This window comes from Euprymna scolopes, chromosome 33 (assembly GCF_053919585.1).
Source record: "Euprymna scolopes isolate OS-2025 chromosome 33, ASM5391958v1, whole genome shotgun sequence".
NCBI classification, from domain to species: domain Eukaryota; kingdom Metazoa; phylum Mollusca; class Cephalopoda; order Sepiida; family Sepiolidae; genus Euprymna; species Euprymna scolopes.
In genome coordinates this window covers 1,430,858-1,448,496 of record NC_136514.1, presented here as the reverse complement: position 1 = coordinate 1,448,496, position 17,639 = coordinate 1,430,858, and the positions used below count along the sequence as shown (strand labels likewise).

At 35.6% G+C, this 17,639-nt stretch overlaps 1 protein-coding gene across 2 annotated transcripts in view; it reads right to left on the bottom strand.

Annotated features, from left to right (window-relative positions):
• Positions 1-17,639, bottom strand: part of LOC145258086 (sodium- and chloride-dependent glycine transporter 1-like) — a 227,906-nt gene that overhangs the window by 45,118 nt on the left and 165,149 nt on the right. For both annotated transcript variants that reach the window (XM_080115813.1, XM_080115812.1), the window contains 5 exons: positions 17,206-17,340; positions 11,133-11,236; positions 5,653-5,777; positions 4,010-4,122; positions 1,195-1,326 (listed from right to left, as the gene is read on the bottom strand). In XM_080115813.1, the coding sequence (XP_079971939.1) occupies positions 1,195-1,326; positions 4,010-4,122; positions 5,653-5,777; positions 11,133-11,236; positions 17,206-17,340 (609 nt within the window). The remainder of the gene's footprint in view (positions 1-1,194; positions 1,327-4,009; positions 4,123-5,652; positions 5,778-11,132; positions 11,237-17,205; positions 17,341-17,639) is intronic.

Genomic DNA, 17,639 nt, shown 5'->3' with positions numbered 1-17,639 from the left:
TAAAACAATGATTCTCTATTTAAAAAAGATTAATTTACGTGTTTTTTTGAAGATGATCTTTCATTCTCTGACGGGTACACACGTCATACAGATTTTTTTTCTGTATTTTTGGTTTTAATATATAGGAACTCTGGACAATCACACTTTCATTTATGGATGCTGATAACCTTCACGTGGTCCCTCTCATAAGTACACAATATCTTTCTAGGAAACAATTCTAACTGGAACGATATTGAGGAAACGGATGCCAACAATAATCGTCTGATTTATTCAAAACTAGCGTGGTAGTAGGCAGGCAGGCTTGAACCCGTACTGCGAAGGATGAAAAAAACGTGGAAACAAAAGTGTCGTTTTTGCCGTTGCCCCCATCACCAAACCGGAAGTGACAAAGGTTTAAAATTAAGGCTAATCAATCGAAAAGAGGGGGTGACTTTCGAAAATATCGGTGAAAACAGCGACCCCTCATTGTAGAAAAGTGCCCAGTTGAGGGTGAAGGAATTAATGTTTTTGGCCAATTTTTTTTATATTTGTCGTCCGAAGGATCGAGCTTTAAAACGATACCGATCGCGTGAAAATCTGTTCCCTCTGTCGAAAGTTTTAGACATACATACATACATACATACAGTTAAACAGACAGGTAAGATTTATATTATAGACTAGACTGGCGCTCTAACCAACTGAGCTATGAAGCCAATTCGCGAGCGTTTTAATTCACAGTTATTTATACACTAGCAGGGCTACCCGGCGTTGCTCGGGCCCGTATAAACAATGAAAAAACAAAAGCAAATATTGAACATATGTTTTATTCTTAGGGGAGAGGAATCTTTCATCTCAAGTTTTAGCGTTACAAACAAACATTTGTCTTTTATATATATAGATAATGACAGGTTTTTTGGGGGCCCCCCTCGAAGATAACTGATCAGTTGACCAACTTATAGTGGTCCGTTTGACGTGAAATTTCGATATTTGTCATCCGGGTGATGGGGCTTCGATATGATACCAAATTTGTCAAGTTTGGTTCCGTCTTTCAAAAGTTTTAGCGTTACAAACAAACATACATACATACACACAGACGTTTGGCTTTTATATATATAGATGAATCAATGATGCTTAACAACAATAACAACAACAACAAATAAACAAAAATCATCATCATCATCATCATTTTATCAATGTACAGATTCAGAAACCAACCTTAGTCACGCATGGAATCCCAAGGAGGAATGTAACGGTGCATATGATCCCTGTTAGTGGCAGTTTCCTGTTATGAAGTTGTTCTGGAAATACATCGGTCAGCGCCGTCACCAAAGTCTGAACATGGACAAACTGTCACAGAAGATAGAAGCAAACAATTGTAAATTTTCTTATTACATAACAAAGTAAAGAAACGATTATTACAACGAATACACTTCTGATCAAAAATCTGAATTTTAAAATCTTAAAAAAAAAAAAAAAATTTTTTTAATAGATTTTAAACTCATCCCACTTACGGTTACCAATACTACAACTTAAAGGTTATGGAAATAAAAGGTACATTCCAAACATTTAATTCAGAAATGTACATTCTTATGAAATGAAACATTTTACACTTGATCAAAATGATAAGACCAGGGGTATAGATTCGACAAAAAGTTTATGAAAATATTCTACAACCAAATTTAATAAGGAGTTATACATCCACTGGTTTTGATGACTTCAAAAAAATTTTTTGGTGTGTGTGGGGGGGGTATGCTAGAAATAAGCGTTTCCATTAAGATGCGGGTATGAAGCTCCATCTTCTGAAGATCGGTTCACGAAATTCATTTTTTGTTGAATATTGTTTGTCATTTCGATAAACATCTCTTGTCATGACGTTTTTGAATTTTTGAGATGCGGATTGGTTATTAGTATTATTATTCATTGGAATATTTTTTAATAGATTTTAAACTCATCCCACTTAAGGTTACCAATACTACAACCTAAAAGGTTATGCAAAACAAAAAAGCTACATTCCAAACATTTAATTCAGAAATTTACATTTTTATAAAATGAGGCATTTTACACTTGATCATGTAATATTTTAACCAATGCCGAACAGCTTTAAATTACTTATTACATTTACTGATTGAAATAATTTTTATATTACAAAAAAAAAAGAAAAAAAAACAGTTTATGTTTTTAGTTAGTAATTGTTAGTGATCCTAATATTCCTTAATGCTTCATCCCCCCCCCCGTTTCTTTTACCGCAAACAAGGTACAGTGCCAATTGGATGTAAGGGGCTACTATTTGGGACAAAATTTGCAGGCATACTATGTAGGGAGTTGAGCAGCAAGATGTTTGTTTACATTACACTTCAATTTATGCATGTCAGTACAGTCGGGGAAGCAGGGACCCAGGAGGGAATTCCAACGTCTAGCAGTTCGAGGGAATAAACTATTTGAGTAAAAGACTGTCCGGCATCTATGGATCTCTACTGTGTAGAGGTGGGATTTTGCTGCTTGTCGGGTTAGTCGGGGGTATTTACGTCAAGGGATTCAAGGGCTTGTAGTTTGTCAGAGCACTGTCCATTAAAATATTTATGAAATAGGCATAGTTATGCAACATTTCGTTGATGGGACAGAGGTTTGAGTTTGGTTGACAGTGTGGAATCTATTAGGTTGGTAACTCTTTTTTGAACCTTGTCTAGGAGTGAGAGACTAGTAGGCATGATCCATTTTCTGTCTTTGCAATAACATAAACTTTATAAACCATTTATATTAATTGACCTTCCAAGGCCAGGGATCACGCTGTAACATAGCACAGATGACTACATGCAAATACTGACCCATGAATGAAATGATATCATGGTAAGGAAAAAGAAGACTATAAAAAGGAGAAAGCATATTCGAGAAGACGATCACATTAGAGATGTGGATGAAGTTCGAGAGTACATTCAAGAAGACGATCATGTGAGAAACGTCACAGCTGGGAAATAATGAGAAGTCACGTATAGCAAGGGAAAGAGGAAATAAATGTCGCTTTACTACAAAAAAAAATGGGTTGAAGTTCTTTTCTATTCTTTGTCCAATTTATGACTGGAGCTAAGAAGACGATCACGTTAGAGATGTGGATGACGTTCAAGAGAACATTCGAGGAGACGATCACGTGAGAGACGTCACAGCCGTAACAAGAAGTCATGCATGGCAGGGGAATAAGGAAATAAACGTTGTTATACAACAACAACAAAAACGAGTTACAACGCCACAGTGTCTTGTCTGTCACTCTGCCAAGAGGTTGAAATCGAAAATGAAACACTATACCAAGACCAAACATAACTTTTAAAATGAAATTTTTATGAGAACATTCTGGTGGTTTTAATGTGGTATATATTTTTTTTATAGTTATATCATGGTGTCTGCATTTGAATCGGACATCCATATACATAAATTACTCAAGTGAATTCTTTTTAAATTAAAGTAGAAATGAATTTAAAAAAAAAAAAACGAAAAAAAAAAAATAATTTACATTTAACCAACCGAAAATGAAACTGCTTTTTCTTAGCAATTTTGGTCTCCCATATTTTCAAATGTCAACCGTCATTTCTGAATTTTGGAGATGAGTATTATTTGCATTATTCAGACTATTTTGCATCTCATCTTGAGTGTCATTTTCACAACGTTTCAGTCGAGATAACCTCCGACCTTCTTCAAGGTGTATTTTGTCGAACTCGGGAATGTTTCTGTCGAATTCGGGAATTTCAATGGAATTTCGAAATAAATAAAGGGGTTCCTCAGAAATTCCATCCAAATTCCCGAATTTGACAGAAACATTCCCGAGTTCGACAAGACACACCTTGAGAAAGGTCAGAGGTTACATCGACATTCAAGATGAGAAACAGCAGTTCGAAGAATCCAAATAATACGGTTATTATCATCAACAAAATCTTCAAAAATTATATTAAAATTACTGCAAAATATATTTGCATTCAAAACAACTGATTCGTTATTTGTTTTGTTTGTTTTTTTTTGTTTGTTTTTTTGTTTTTCTTACCTGGCTGTCTATTCCAACAAAAAACAGCATGATAAAAAAGAGAGACGCCCAAAGCTGAGCGAAAGGTAACGTAGACAAAGCCTCAGGATAGACAACAAACGCAATGCCAGGACCTGAAGAAATAAAAGAGAGAAAAAGAGAGAGAGAGAAACTGAATCCTCAAAGAAATACAGTAAAGAAACAAATTTTGAAATATTAAAACTAATAAACATTTTCAGAACTTTAAAACTATACAGGTTGATAGAAATGTAAATTTTAATGCGTTTGGTAACAGTTATTTGTCATATATTTTGTTTATTGTCCTGATTTCTACTCTGTTAACCATTACTGTAGTACATTTAACGTATGGAGGTATGTGTGTCATGGTTTCCAGATTACAAATTACTCGATCGTGAGATCCTCTTTATTAAAAAAGAGAATAGAAGATGTTAACAAACTACTAAAATTAAATTATGGGCAGGAGCTGCTAGAAAAGACTTGTCCTGCCTTGATAGGGTTCAAAATAGACTCCGTGGCCTAGTGGGAGATGTCCTTTTCTCTTCGCTGCAACCTCTGTCTCACAGAAGAGATGTTGCGACTTTGTCTCTGATGTATCGTTATTTTCATGGAAAGTGTTCAACTGAACTTCAATCTATGGTCCCCCCTCGCCAAACTTTCACAAGAAACACTAGACTAGCTGAAAACATTATCAATAATTTTCCCCACTCTTTATCTGTGCCTAAACCTAAACATAGATTCCATGATCAAAGCTTCTTTCTTAGAACTGCACGCCTATGGAATTGTCTTCCGTTTTCCTGCTTTCCAGCTTTCTATAATATGGTTGTCTTCAAGTCCAACGTGAACAAATTTCTGATGAGCCGTTCCACTTAAGTTAACAAATTTACCGAACTTCCATTACTATCGATTACTATATTGTCCTTTTGATTACTCTACACTGTTTAACCCTTATCCTTGAGTGGCCTATCGGCCTTGATAAGTGGTGACGTTTATGTAAAAAAAAAAAAAAGATACACTAATTTAATGTTCGTATAATATTCTATCATCCTTTTGAATAAACAGGATCTTTCGATCACCGAAGATGCAATGTAAACTTAAAAAATGTTATTGCTTTTGGACCGTACATGAAACTAAAATATACCTTCTTTGTTTTCTGGCTAGGATCCAAGGGTAATATCTGTTCTGTCTAAGGATTGTATAATAGTATTGTGGGGTTTCCGTTCACACCGGGCGTCCATACAATGGAATATATCACAAACTACTATAAAGATATTGGAGATTAACCGTAATGACCAGATATATTCTGACACTACATTAACCAGATTACTTAGATAAATACTTCTACAGTTTTAACAAAAAGGGGGCTACAATAATATCGTGGGGTCTCAATTCGTGCTGAATGTCTACAGAATACCCAGCAGCAATATGTTACATATTAAAGATGCCACTGTGGAATTTCCACACTACATGATTGCTGTAGTTTCTAATGTTTTTCTCGAAAACCACACTACGTTGTGACGTCACGGCACTGTTCCATCGTAATCTGCGCCGAAGTTGTCATAACTAAAATGCATCAACAACAGTGGATATTTTATTTTGTTTTTTATTTTCGTGTATTCGTAAATCGAAAAAAAAAAATGTCTTACCTTGCGTTACGACCTTACTAATATCAGTTTGACTTATATGTGCCATGTACCCAAGGATACTGAATGTTGTCAATCCAGCAAACCAACTTGTTACGCCATCAATTACAGGGAAGATGATGGCGTCTCTGAAAAGAGGAAAAGAAATAACTGAATAATTATAACTATGTAGCAAAAAATAAGGTTTCAATTTCATTTTGAATGCCGGCGTTACCTAAATCTGTAACTCGCAATTGTGTTGAGCCAAAGCTTGATAGGTCTTTTTGTTACATTTGACTTCAGCCAAGGTTCTCAGAAATCAAAGGGCCCCCTTCCTGGGGCTAACACTTGATCCCTATATGAGATACATTTTCGAATATACCATTAAAATTCTCCATTTCCTTTCAAACACTGAGTTAGTTTAGAAGTTAAGAACTTTATTTCCTCTTCCCAAACGCCTTTTTAAAAATATGTTAAGTATATCATTCTTTTTTTTCTTTTTTTTTTTACATTTTCACCACAACTTTGATGTAGGGGGCTACTATCAGGGACATAAGCTACAGGGATACTGTGTAGGGAGTTGGGCAGCAAGATGTCGGTTCACGTAACACTTGAACTTCTGCATGTCAGTACAGTTGGGGAAGCAGGAACCCGGAAGGGAATTATAAAGTCTAGCAGTTCTGGAGAAGAAACTACTGGAGTAGAAGGCTCTCTTACATCTAGGGATCTCTACTGTGAAGGGGTGTAATTTTGCTGCATGTCGGGTTTAGCGGGGGTATTTACGTCGAGGGAGTACAAGTGCTTGCAGCTCGTCAGAGCATTCATCGTTAAAGTATTTGTAGAACAGGCAGAGGTATGCAACATTTCGTCAATGGGACAGAGGCTGAAGCTTAGATGACAGTTCAGGACCTATTAGGTTGGCGACTCTCTTTTGAACCTTGTCTAGGAGTGAGAGACTAGTAGCAGATCCACCAGCCCAAATATGACAACAATACTCCATACATGGGCGAATGGTGGCCTTATAGAGGTATAGGATGCTTTCGGGCGTTAGTAGCTTTCTAGCACGGTAGAGAGAACCCACCTTCTTCGCAGAAGTCTTGGCAATGCTTTCAATGTAATTGTTCCAACTTATGTTTCCTGTGAACGTTAGGCCAAGGAGTTTAAAAGATGTACTTTCAGATAAAGAGTCATTGGCCATTGCTATTGGTGGTAGAGAAGGTTTCTTGTAGTTATTGAAGGAAACAAGGTTAGTCTTGCCAGCATTGAATGTGACCATCCATTTTTGTTCTCATTTTTGTTGTTTCTTGGTCTTACTGGATTCTAGGACAAAAATCCATCTAGTCTGGTGGAGTATCCAGCTTCGTACTTGAGGTAACGTCACTTAGAGAAGTTGCACGATTTATTGTAAAAGCCAGTGTAGGCTAGCCATACAGAGAAAATCTTATTCGGACTGCAAATGCGAAATGTGATTTGGAATATTTAGTTAGGGTTTACTTGTAAGGAAAATATCCTCATGTCGGATTGATCTCACAAATCCCTATACGAGAGACCTTAGATACCCGAGTACAGTGACTAGTAGGCATTTAAGTTTCTTTTCTTTTTTTTTTATTTTCTTCGTTTGAAGATTGTAACGCTGGGTATGCGGCAGCCAAACCAGCTGCCAGCATTGCCCCACTTTTTATTGAAACCAACCGAAAGCTCTTTTTAGTATCCTCGCTGTTCCCTTAAGTGCAATTGTCTGGATCTCTTTTGCTCTTGGTTCACCAGGAATATTAGTTAGGTAGGACTTCATGTTATTCTTCATAAGCCCTGTGGCACCTATCATAGCTGGTATGATTGAGATCTCCTTAAGATTCCAGTTTCTTTTCATATCATACATGAGCTTTCTAGCACAGTAGAGAGAACCCACCTTCTTAGCAGCAGCCTTGGCATTGCTCAATGTATCTATTCCAGTTCATGTTCCCTGTAAACGTTAGGCTGAGGAGTTTAAAGGAAGTACTTTTGGGTAATGTGTTCTTTGGCATTGCTATTGGTGGTAGTGAAGGTTTCTTGTAATTATTAAAGGAAGCAAGCTTAGTCTTGGCAGCATTGAATGTGACCATCCATTTTTGTCCCCATTCGACTTCAGATTGGAGGTCTTCCTCTAGTGTTTCCGACATTTTCTTAGATATGTGATCATTTGTTTTCCCTTTGTGCCTTTTATAGAGTGTGATGTCATCAGTAAATATACCCATTTCAGAAACAATTTTATCAGGGAGGTCATTTATGAATATCAAGAATAATAGCGGTCCAAGAATAGACCCCTTAGGTACTCCCGCATTTATATCGTATTGTTTAGATGTGCGACCGTCGAGGACAACCTGGATTTTTCTCTTACTTAAGAAGGATTTAATTACATTATGTATTCTTCCAGTGATACCAAATGATCTAATTTTCCTTAGAAAACCATCATGCCATACCCTGTCAAAAAGCCTTAAATATATCGAGGCTACCGCTCTACCCTCCCCTGTTTTGTCCAATGAACGGTATATACATACAGAGAATACAGTTAGGATATTTGCTGTGGAACGGGTTTGCCTAAATCCATATTGATTGTCAGTCAGAAGTTTACTGGAGCGATAGGGGGACCCAACCATTTTTACAGCAATCTTGGCAACATATTTGATGTATGCGTTCCATTTCAGATCAGAAGCGAAGTTCAGTCTCAAAAGCTTGTCAAGACATGGAGTTTCCCCAAGAGCTATAAATTTCAATTGGGGCATAATGGGAGTCAGAATGATTGTGATGAAAAGAGAGAAGCTTGGTTTTTGATGCATTAAAATCAACCAACCACCTTATTCCCTGCATTCTCAAGATCAGAAAAGAGAGAATCAGTAAGATCTTGGTCATCGCTGGCCTTTGAAGTGTTGCCATAGATTGTGGTGTCGTCAGTATAAATGTCTATGCAATGATGTGATTTGGGAGATTATTGATGAGGATCAGAACGAGAATTGGGCCCAGAATGGAAACTTGAGAAACACCAGCATTAATACTATGAGTTTCTGATTTCTGCCCATTAATGACTACTCTTATAAGCCTATCCGAGAGAAAAGATTTAAGAATTGAGAGGACATTTACAGCTATTCCATAGTTGTCGATCTTGTGAAGTAGGCCTTTATGCCAAACTCTATCAAAGGCCTTTAATATGTCAAGAGTTATTGCTCTAGAAAGGATCTCTTGTACAGAGATTCAGTAATTCTGTGTGATATAACAGTTAGTGCATCAGCTGTAGATCTCTCAGAACGGGAACCATATTGCGTGTTACTGAGCAGCTGTTTCCTTACGACATGACACTGTGAAAAAAAAAAACAAACAAACGTGGACACCATTACACAACGAACCAGTGTGAGCTTCATAAATTAAAAAAAAAAAGAAATTGTTTATTTTATTTTTATTTATTTTTCATATCCTGAAATTTACACGTAAATCGTTTAATCCGTTCCTATTAAAACACTCATTAAATTTTGCAATAGGGGTAAAATCAAAGTAAAGTAAAGGTCAAATAATACCTTTACTTGTTATTTATTTTATACTTTTCTTTTACATCCAAATATGAAATTATATTTAATAATAAAAAAAAAACGACTGAGTGATATGATTTAATTTTTAAAGATATTAAGATCTCAATTAAATTTATGGGCACACAGACGCGCGGAAAAACAAGAATTCAAAGTGAAATGGATCATTTACTTTCTTACAGCTCATTTGTGATTTCTAAAAAAAAATAATAACAAACCCCCACACTCCTTATAAAAATTGCAGAGGGGTTACGATAAAAATCAAAACAGAACATCTTTCTTCAATTTATATTCATTGAACGTGGTAACAATTGTAACGCACACATTCATTTTTCAAGTTTTAAAATAATTTTAATTTCAAAAATAATAACTTGAAACCCAAGAAAAAATGTGTTAACAATTGTAATGCACACATTCATTTTTCAAGTTTTAAAATAATTTTAATTTGAAAAATCATAACTTCAAATCCAAGAAAAAATGTTTTTCAGATAAAAAAGATCAGCACAAAAATTTCCAGAAAATTGCTAAAAAAAATTTGAATCGATTAAAACCTCATTTTTAAAAAAGATTTTCAAAGAATTAGGCGTCTGAAAAATATTCCTCTTGACACTCGTAGTTTTCGTATTCTAAAAGGTTTTTCGTGTGCAGGAGCAGAAATAATTTCACATCACATTTCGTAAGCTGAAATTTTGTAAGTTGAAATTTCGTAAGCTGAAAATTTCGTAAGCTGAAAATTTTGTAAGTAGAGGGTTTTGTATGTAACAGAGCCACTGACGCATATGTAGCAGTAGCAGCATAAAGGTTTTTCGTGTGCAGGAGTAGAAATAATTTCACATCACATTTCGTAAGCTAAAATTTCGTAAGCTATAATTTCGTAAGCTGAAATTTCGTAAGCTGAAAATTTTGTAAGCTGAAATTTCGGAAGCTGAAATTTCGTAAGCTGAAAATTTCGTAAGCTGAAAATTTCGTAAGCAGAGGGTTTTGTATCTATGTAACACTGACGCATATGTAGCAGTAGCAGCATAACACGTGTGAAAATGATCACGTGGTGACACGAGGTGACGTCACAGCAGAGGAAGAAGAAGAAAATTAAAAAAGGGAGAGAGTTTTGGAACCATGTGGGCGGCAACACGTGTTGACGAGAGATATTTGAAAAACTTGCTTAGCAGGGACTTGACAAGCAAACATGCCGATGTAGGTGGAGAAAAAAATGAACTTTGACCCTTTAACTTCGATGCAGGTGGAGAAAAAAATTTAAGGTTCAGGAGACTTTTAAAAAAAATTCAAATTAAGAGAATCTTGTTAAATTAGTGTTTAATGACTGAATCAAAATGTGAACTAAATCTTCAAATAAGAGATTCTGTCTATATTATGTAGCCCTAAAGACTATTTAAAATAACTTTTATTTGTTTATATCTATTATTGATATTTCACAAAAAAGAACAACAAAGGTATCTAAATTTTTAGAATAAGCTCCCGCTTTTTTTTTTATTAAAAGTAGCTCAAACCTTTTGTTTTATGCATGGGGAGACAAACAGGATTGGAGGCCGGTCCTATTCACGCCCCATTAGCTAGTAAACTTAATTCTCTATGCAGAAAGGATCTTTCACTCCAAAAATACTAACCTTAACCAAAGGATAACTCGTATTTAGCTTTTGAAATCCCAATGGCAATAGCAGCACCGGAAAGCTGTACACTGAGTCAAATACGGTGGTTCACCTTTTTCTTCTGCGGGGGCTAGTCAAGACATATCTCAGGTTTTTGATTGACAGCATATTCCTAAATTCGTTCCAAGAACAATATTTGGCAATATTTTTATGCTCTGATTTGAAAAGGTTATTAATTAATTACTTATTATTAATCTAACTTAATTATTGATTGCGTCACATCCAGACAATGTTTTTCTGACTCAAAATATTTCGGCAAAAAACGCTCTATTTCACTTACCTTTGACAATTATTATGGAAGTCGTTGTAACTGGCTAATGTTGCTATCCCGCCAATACCGATGCCAGCCGAATAGAATATCTGAACGGCAGCATCTTTCCACACCTGAAATGAGATGGCAAGATTAGTTTATCTTATCTTTTTTATTTGAAGAATGCTGTATCTATTAAAGTGTATTCTCAGTAATTACTGCCTTCCGACGATGGAAGACTTGATAAACGGGAAAAACTTGGATTTATAAGACAAAAAATCCAACCTTGATCGCTCTTTGGGGCCCATGGCGCAGTGGACAAAGTCTCTACGGTTCCAGTTAAGCATTGTCTGAGGATAGCAGTTTCAATCCTACCTAAAGCCGGCAAGAGGATTAGTTGTCCAAAAACGTGGGAGACAACAACAACTATGGAAGGCAGTAATTACTTAGGATGCAGTTAAGAGACTCAGAATTCATATCCTGTCGTGGCTAACCACCTGATGAAGGTCATAGGAGTAGTTGGCCGAAACGTCGTAAAATAACACCTATGAAGATGAGGATAACAGTCCATAAATAAATAAATACACGCTCAGAAACTACAGTTACGATATTTGCTGTTGAACGGGCTTGTCCAAATCCATATTGTTTGTTGGTCAGGAGTTTAGCAGCTGTTAGGTGTTGGACTAGGGTTTGATTAATTAAGGACTCAAATATTGTGGCGAAAAGCAGGAGGAGGCTAATAGAGCGATAATTTAGTGGATCAGTTCTTTCCCCAGAATTCTTGAAGACAGGTGCCACAGAAGCGGTTTTCCAGCAGTTCGGAAAGCAACATTCGTTAAGGCATTTATTGTAAATTTTGGAGAAAACTAGAGAAACCTTAACAGAGCATTTTTTATAATTTTTCCATCCTTCTTTAAAAAAAAAAAAAAGTCGATTGAAAATATAAAATAAGGATAAGAACAGCAATTCAAGTCTATGAAGTTAAATTTGTTTCTGTTGATATTGATATTAAAATTCTACCTTTACTATTTAAATATCATTAAAACGAACTTTTTAGAATACTTACTCATGGATATGCGAGCGACTACAAGATGGTTAACCAACTTGCATATTACTTTGAAAAACAAGCGTTAATTAGTTACTTATTCATTTTATGGTTTCTTATTAAATAATTGGTTTCATTTCACTATTATGTTGAATTCTATTAATGCATACTTTCTACATTCTGCATAATTGCGTTGAATTTAAAATGAAAATCTTCTTGCACACGAAAATTTATATACCTATACTCCTATAAATTTGTGTGTGTGTGTGTGTGTGTGTGTGTGTGTATTGCTATTCATATTAAAAAAAGCTTTTTTCTATTTATATAAAAAGAAAATACAAAATTGTTATATATGGACCGTGGAATTGCACTCAGCTACAAAAAATCTAGCTAATTTGCATATGTGGGAACATGCCAACCGGATGCTAACGTCTCCAGCATAAGAGACAAAATAAAAAAATCGTCGTTTGCACATGGCTCCACGCATCGCTTCCGTTTGGAAAAAGAAAAATAAGAAACCATAAAAAGAATTATGAACCAATGGCAGAGCTCCCCGCCGAAAATAAAGGCCTAAAATATGACAGCCGCTGGGAGCCGGCTTACGACTATAAAAGGAGGGGACCAGAAAGAAAAGAAAAGGAGGAAAGAGATTCGCCCAGCTGTGTCAGTGAACGCACGGACATTATTCCACCCGACCTACAAAAAAAGAAGAAGAAAAACACAGGAGGCGAAGACGCCGCGCTGTTAGGTTGATAAATGTAGTCGTCGCTCTCCAGTTAAAAGCCTGACACATATCACCGAAGTAGCACGACCGGCCGCTCACTTACCACCCCCGTCGTCAGAAAAGATAAGTACGCTTTGTTTAATTATACTACCCTACAAAAGTCACTCCTTATCAATGCATACACAAGCTGGACTACCATTCTCAATTTTCCTACAACATTTATCTCTCTTCCCACGCGCGAACAAACAATAGTGACCCGAACTTGAGATGAAAACACATTTCCTTTTCTTGCTACAACACCAGTCCTGCAACGAACATTGGTTACATACGCGCGGACATGTTATAACTAAAAGGTTCATTTCTTTCAACAGCAAATAAACGACGCTTATCTTATCCATAAATTGATTCTTTGTTTCCTTCAATTCCTCATTCGTTTCATTATTCTCTTGTAACGGGATTGGGGCATTTATATATCTTAGTCCCCTACAAATATTCTTTTAAACATTCATTTTAATTCCCTATTAGTTTTTCTTTTTTTTTTTCTTATGCGATGATCATCTTTAGTTAACTATTACGTGTAATTATATTCATGCAGATTTATACTTGCATAATATTTGCGTAGAAAGAAACCTCTTTCCATAAATATTTTCTTTTTAATTTTGCCTAGAAAACTCCTCTATCAGTTTGTGGTCTACAGGCATGAAACTTCATATATAGGGTATTCGAGCCCATGCGAAACTTAATATTTGGGTTTTAGCTAGGGAAAATCAGTGCCAAAGTGTGAAGATTAAAAAAATGGAATTTGCCAGGTGTGGTTAAAAGTAAAGAACCTTGCCTCATGCATCGTGCGACTCGTGTTAGATAAAAAAAAAAAAGAGAAAATAAAAATGGCCGCCCCCTAGTATTTATGGACTGAAAATCACGTGATGTGACGAGAGGAGGGGCGGGGTATGCAAATGAGATGTGGTTGGGTCTCTCTATAAAATAGCCGTCTTCTTTATTTTGGGCGTCAGTGTGGAAAGTGCAGAGAGAAGAGAACAGTTGGATTTGAGTTTGAGACTTTTGATCTGAGGTTGAGTTCAAATTTAACGTCACCAGGTGATGGTCGAACGACGGCATTACAAATATGCATGCGTGACGTAATAGCTATTGGTTCACGTAATAATTTTTAGTTTTGCAGCAAGCATGTTTTCATAGTACAGTCATTAACGTCAAAGGAAAAAGTAAATCGTAAGCTAAACGTTTTGGTTTCAATTCTCGGTGGTGGCACACAAGTCATTTTTTTTTTAATTTTTTAAATCATTACTATATATATTGGGTCCAATATAATAATAAATACGAAATCTGCATTAATCAAAATATCATATTTAAGCGTATTTTATGACCGGGCAATGCCAGGCGTTCTGTGTGTGTGTGTGTGTGTGTGTGTGTGTGTGTGTATATATATATATATATATACTAATAATATGCTAAACAACATATTTTTGCAAGTTTTGCATACGTATATATATAAGTGAAAGTGTCTGTGTGTGTATTTGTGTGTCTGCGTACATTTCCATATGCAATAACTCTGTCAATTTTTAGTCTACAGACTCGAAATTTGATATACAGGATACTGAGATTTGAAAAAAATCGATGTGATCGGTTTTTGGCTAGAAATTTAGCGATTAAGGAGTCAGAGTTCAACGATTTGACCTTTGAGAACTCTACCAAACTCCTCCGACAATTTTGGGTCTACGCACTTGAAATTTTAGATATAGGTTTCTTCGACATGGATCTAACTTAATAACTTGATTTGAGCCCAAAACAATAAATTGTAAGAGGTCATAATAGGGGTCAAATTAAAAAAAATTGACCTCTGCAGTCTCTTCCAAATTACTCAGACAATTTCTGTTCAAAATATTTGAAATTTTACATAAAGGGTATTCAGAGATAGGGCAAGCTTTTTCATCAGTTTGGGTCGAAAATATTTGGTTACCAATATATAAATTATGTATGAATGTCTGTTTGCATGTCTGCCTTAAACTTTCAATAGAGGCGACGGATTTTACCAAGATCAGTATCGTTTTTAAGTTCGATCTTTCATACGACAAATATCGAAAAATCTTTCCCTTCAACTAGGCCTTTTTCTACAGGGGGGGGGTCACTTTTTTCGCCGATATTTTTTAAAGTTATCCTCATCTTTAGATTGTCTAACCTTAATTTTTTTAAATGTCGTTTCCGGTTTGGCGGTGGTCATAACAGCATAAACGTTAGGTTTTACCCCGTTCTTTTCCTCTTTTGCGGTACAGGTTCGAGCCTGCCTTCCTACTACCACTTTTTTTTTTTTTTGCTCAACATACACATCAAAACAACCGGGCAACGCCGGGCGCCCATGCTAATATATCTATAAAAGTGAACGCGTCTATCTGTCTGTCTGTGTACATTTTCCTTCGCAATAACTCTGTTAATTTTCAGTCTACAGACTCAAGATTTGACATAAGGTGTATTGAGATTTGGGAAAATCTTTTTTATCGGTTTTCGACCAGAAATTTGGTGATTAAGGGGTCAAAGTTTAACGATTTGACCTTTGAGAACTCTACCAAACTCTTCCGCCAATTTTAGCTCTAAGCACTTGAAATTTTAGATATAGGTTACTTGGACATGGATCTAACTTAATAACTTGATTTGAGCCCAAAACAATAAATGTTAAGAGGTCATAATTTGGGGTCAAATTAAAAAAAAAATATTGACCTCTGCAGTCTCTACCAAATTACTCAGCTAATTTTTGGTCTAAACATTTGAAATTTTACATAAAGTGTATTCAGACATACTGGCAAGCTTTTTAATCGTGTGTTTGCGGAAAATTTTGCTTCCAAGGGATCAAAGTTCATTTTATCTTTGTGGTCTCTAGCAAACTATTCAGTCAATTTTGGGTTTAAACATTTGAAATTTTACATAAAGTGTATTCAGACATGCAGCAAGCTTTTTAGTCAGTTTTAGGCGAAAATTTGGCTGGCAAGAGGTCAAAGTTTACAGAGTTGATCTTTGCAGACTTCTTCGCCAATTTTGGGTCTAAACACTTGAAATTTTAGATGTAGGTTACTTGAACATGGGTCAAACATTTTAATTTTATTTGAGCTCAAAACAATAAATGTTAAAGGTTCAAAATTGGGGTCAACATTTAAAAAAATTTGACGTCTGCGGTCTCTACCAACTTTTCTCTATGGTAGTCAAGGAAGACTATTATATAGAAAGGCATTACCGTACATATTCACACTTTTTAATATATATACATATGCACATGAAGTTATGAACAGTACATAGGGTCCGAGCAAAACCGGGCGGAACTGCTAGTAAATAAGAAATCTGTGTGAATTAAAATGTAATAGTTACGCGTATCTTACGACAGGCCAACACCGAGTGGCCTGCGAGTAATCTAAAAAATTCTCACTCGTCATCTCCAAAGAATTCCAAACGTGTATATAATAAAATATGAATTATAATTATCTCGACACTTGTATAAATGCAACTTTGTCTCTGTGTGTGTGAGTTCGTTTCTTATGGACTCCAAAACAACTGAACAGATTTTCTTTAAAATTGACAGAACTCTAGTGTAAAAGTCTGGGAGTGGTCTTGGTTAAGTTTTGTCTCAGAATACCCCTGATAATTACCGATAATCGATAATCGAAACCGTTATTTTAATATATCTATCATTGGTAAACCCATTCTTTCCATGTCATCGCTTAGCAACAATGATAGAACAACGGGCCGTGAAAATTCTACTGTGGGTAAATTGACAGCATGTTTTTTTTGGAGGGGGTGGGGGGTCGCATGACGTGATCTGAAGGTTCAAACTCCGCACGTAAATTTCTTCTTTTTTTTCTTTTTTTCATTTACTGCAAAGAATTTTATAAGACTTGAAAATTTACGGTGTTTTTCTTTTTTTGCATGCGTGGTCTGTAGGTTCAAACCCCGCACATAAATTTCTTAATTTTTTTTTTTTTCCGTTAACTGGAAAGAAGTTTATATAAAATAATTTTATAAAAGAAACAGTAGGTTTTCTAATGTGCAATGTAAAATAACATATGTTTTGTACTAAGTTATTGCGTGGGGGCATGTGAAGCTTCCCCCGGGAGATTTCACAGATTTCGATGACAATAAAAATATAGGAGTGTGAAATATTCGTTGATCATCATTAAATAACGGGCATCGTCGGGTCTCTCTGCTAGTGAATTACAATTATGAATTATAATTATGATATATAATTATGACTGAAATATTATTAAAGTTATTTGTCTCGCTAGTTAGCACAAATAGAATGTTTTTAGCAATTGAAATATAAGATTACATACACTGAACTCTTTCAGTTTTCCCCACTTTGGCTTCATGTAATAGAGTAGTCCATCTTTTGATCCTGGTAGAGTAACGGCACGACCGAGCAGTATCGTCAACAGCACATAAGGCACAACGGCGGCCACATACACCACCTAACAAAGAAAGAAAGAAACGTTAGAACATGGGGCGGACAAGAACAAGCTTTCCCCCCTGCCTTAAAATTAATCCCTTTTCACGTTCTCTTATTTTTCCTGCGGATTATCGTTGATAACAGACTTAACTTTCATATTAGCATAATTTTTTTTTTAAGTTTATATAATGACTTTTAACGTAGGGGATCACTTTTAAATTATAACGTTCTATTAAATTGATATCAAACTTTGCAGTCGTTCTTACAAATTTTTTTCAGTCAATCAGCAAAATTCTCCTTAAGTTATTTTTGTGGTGTAAA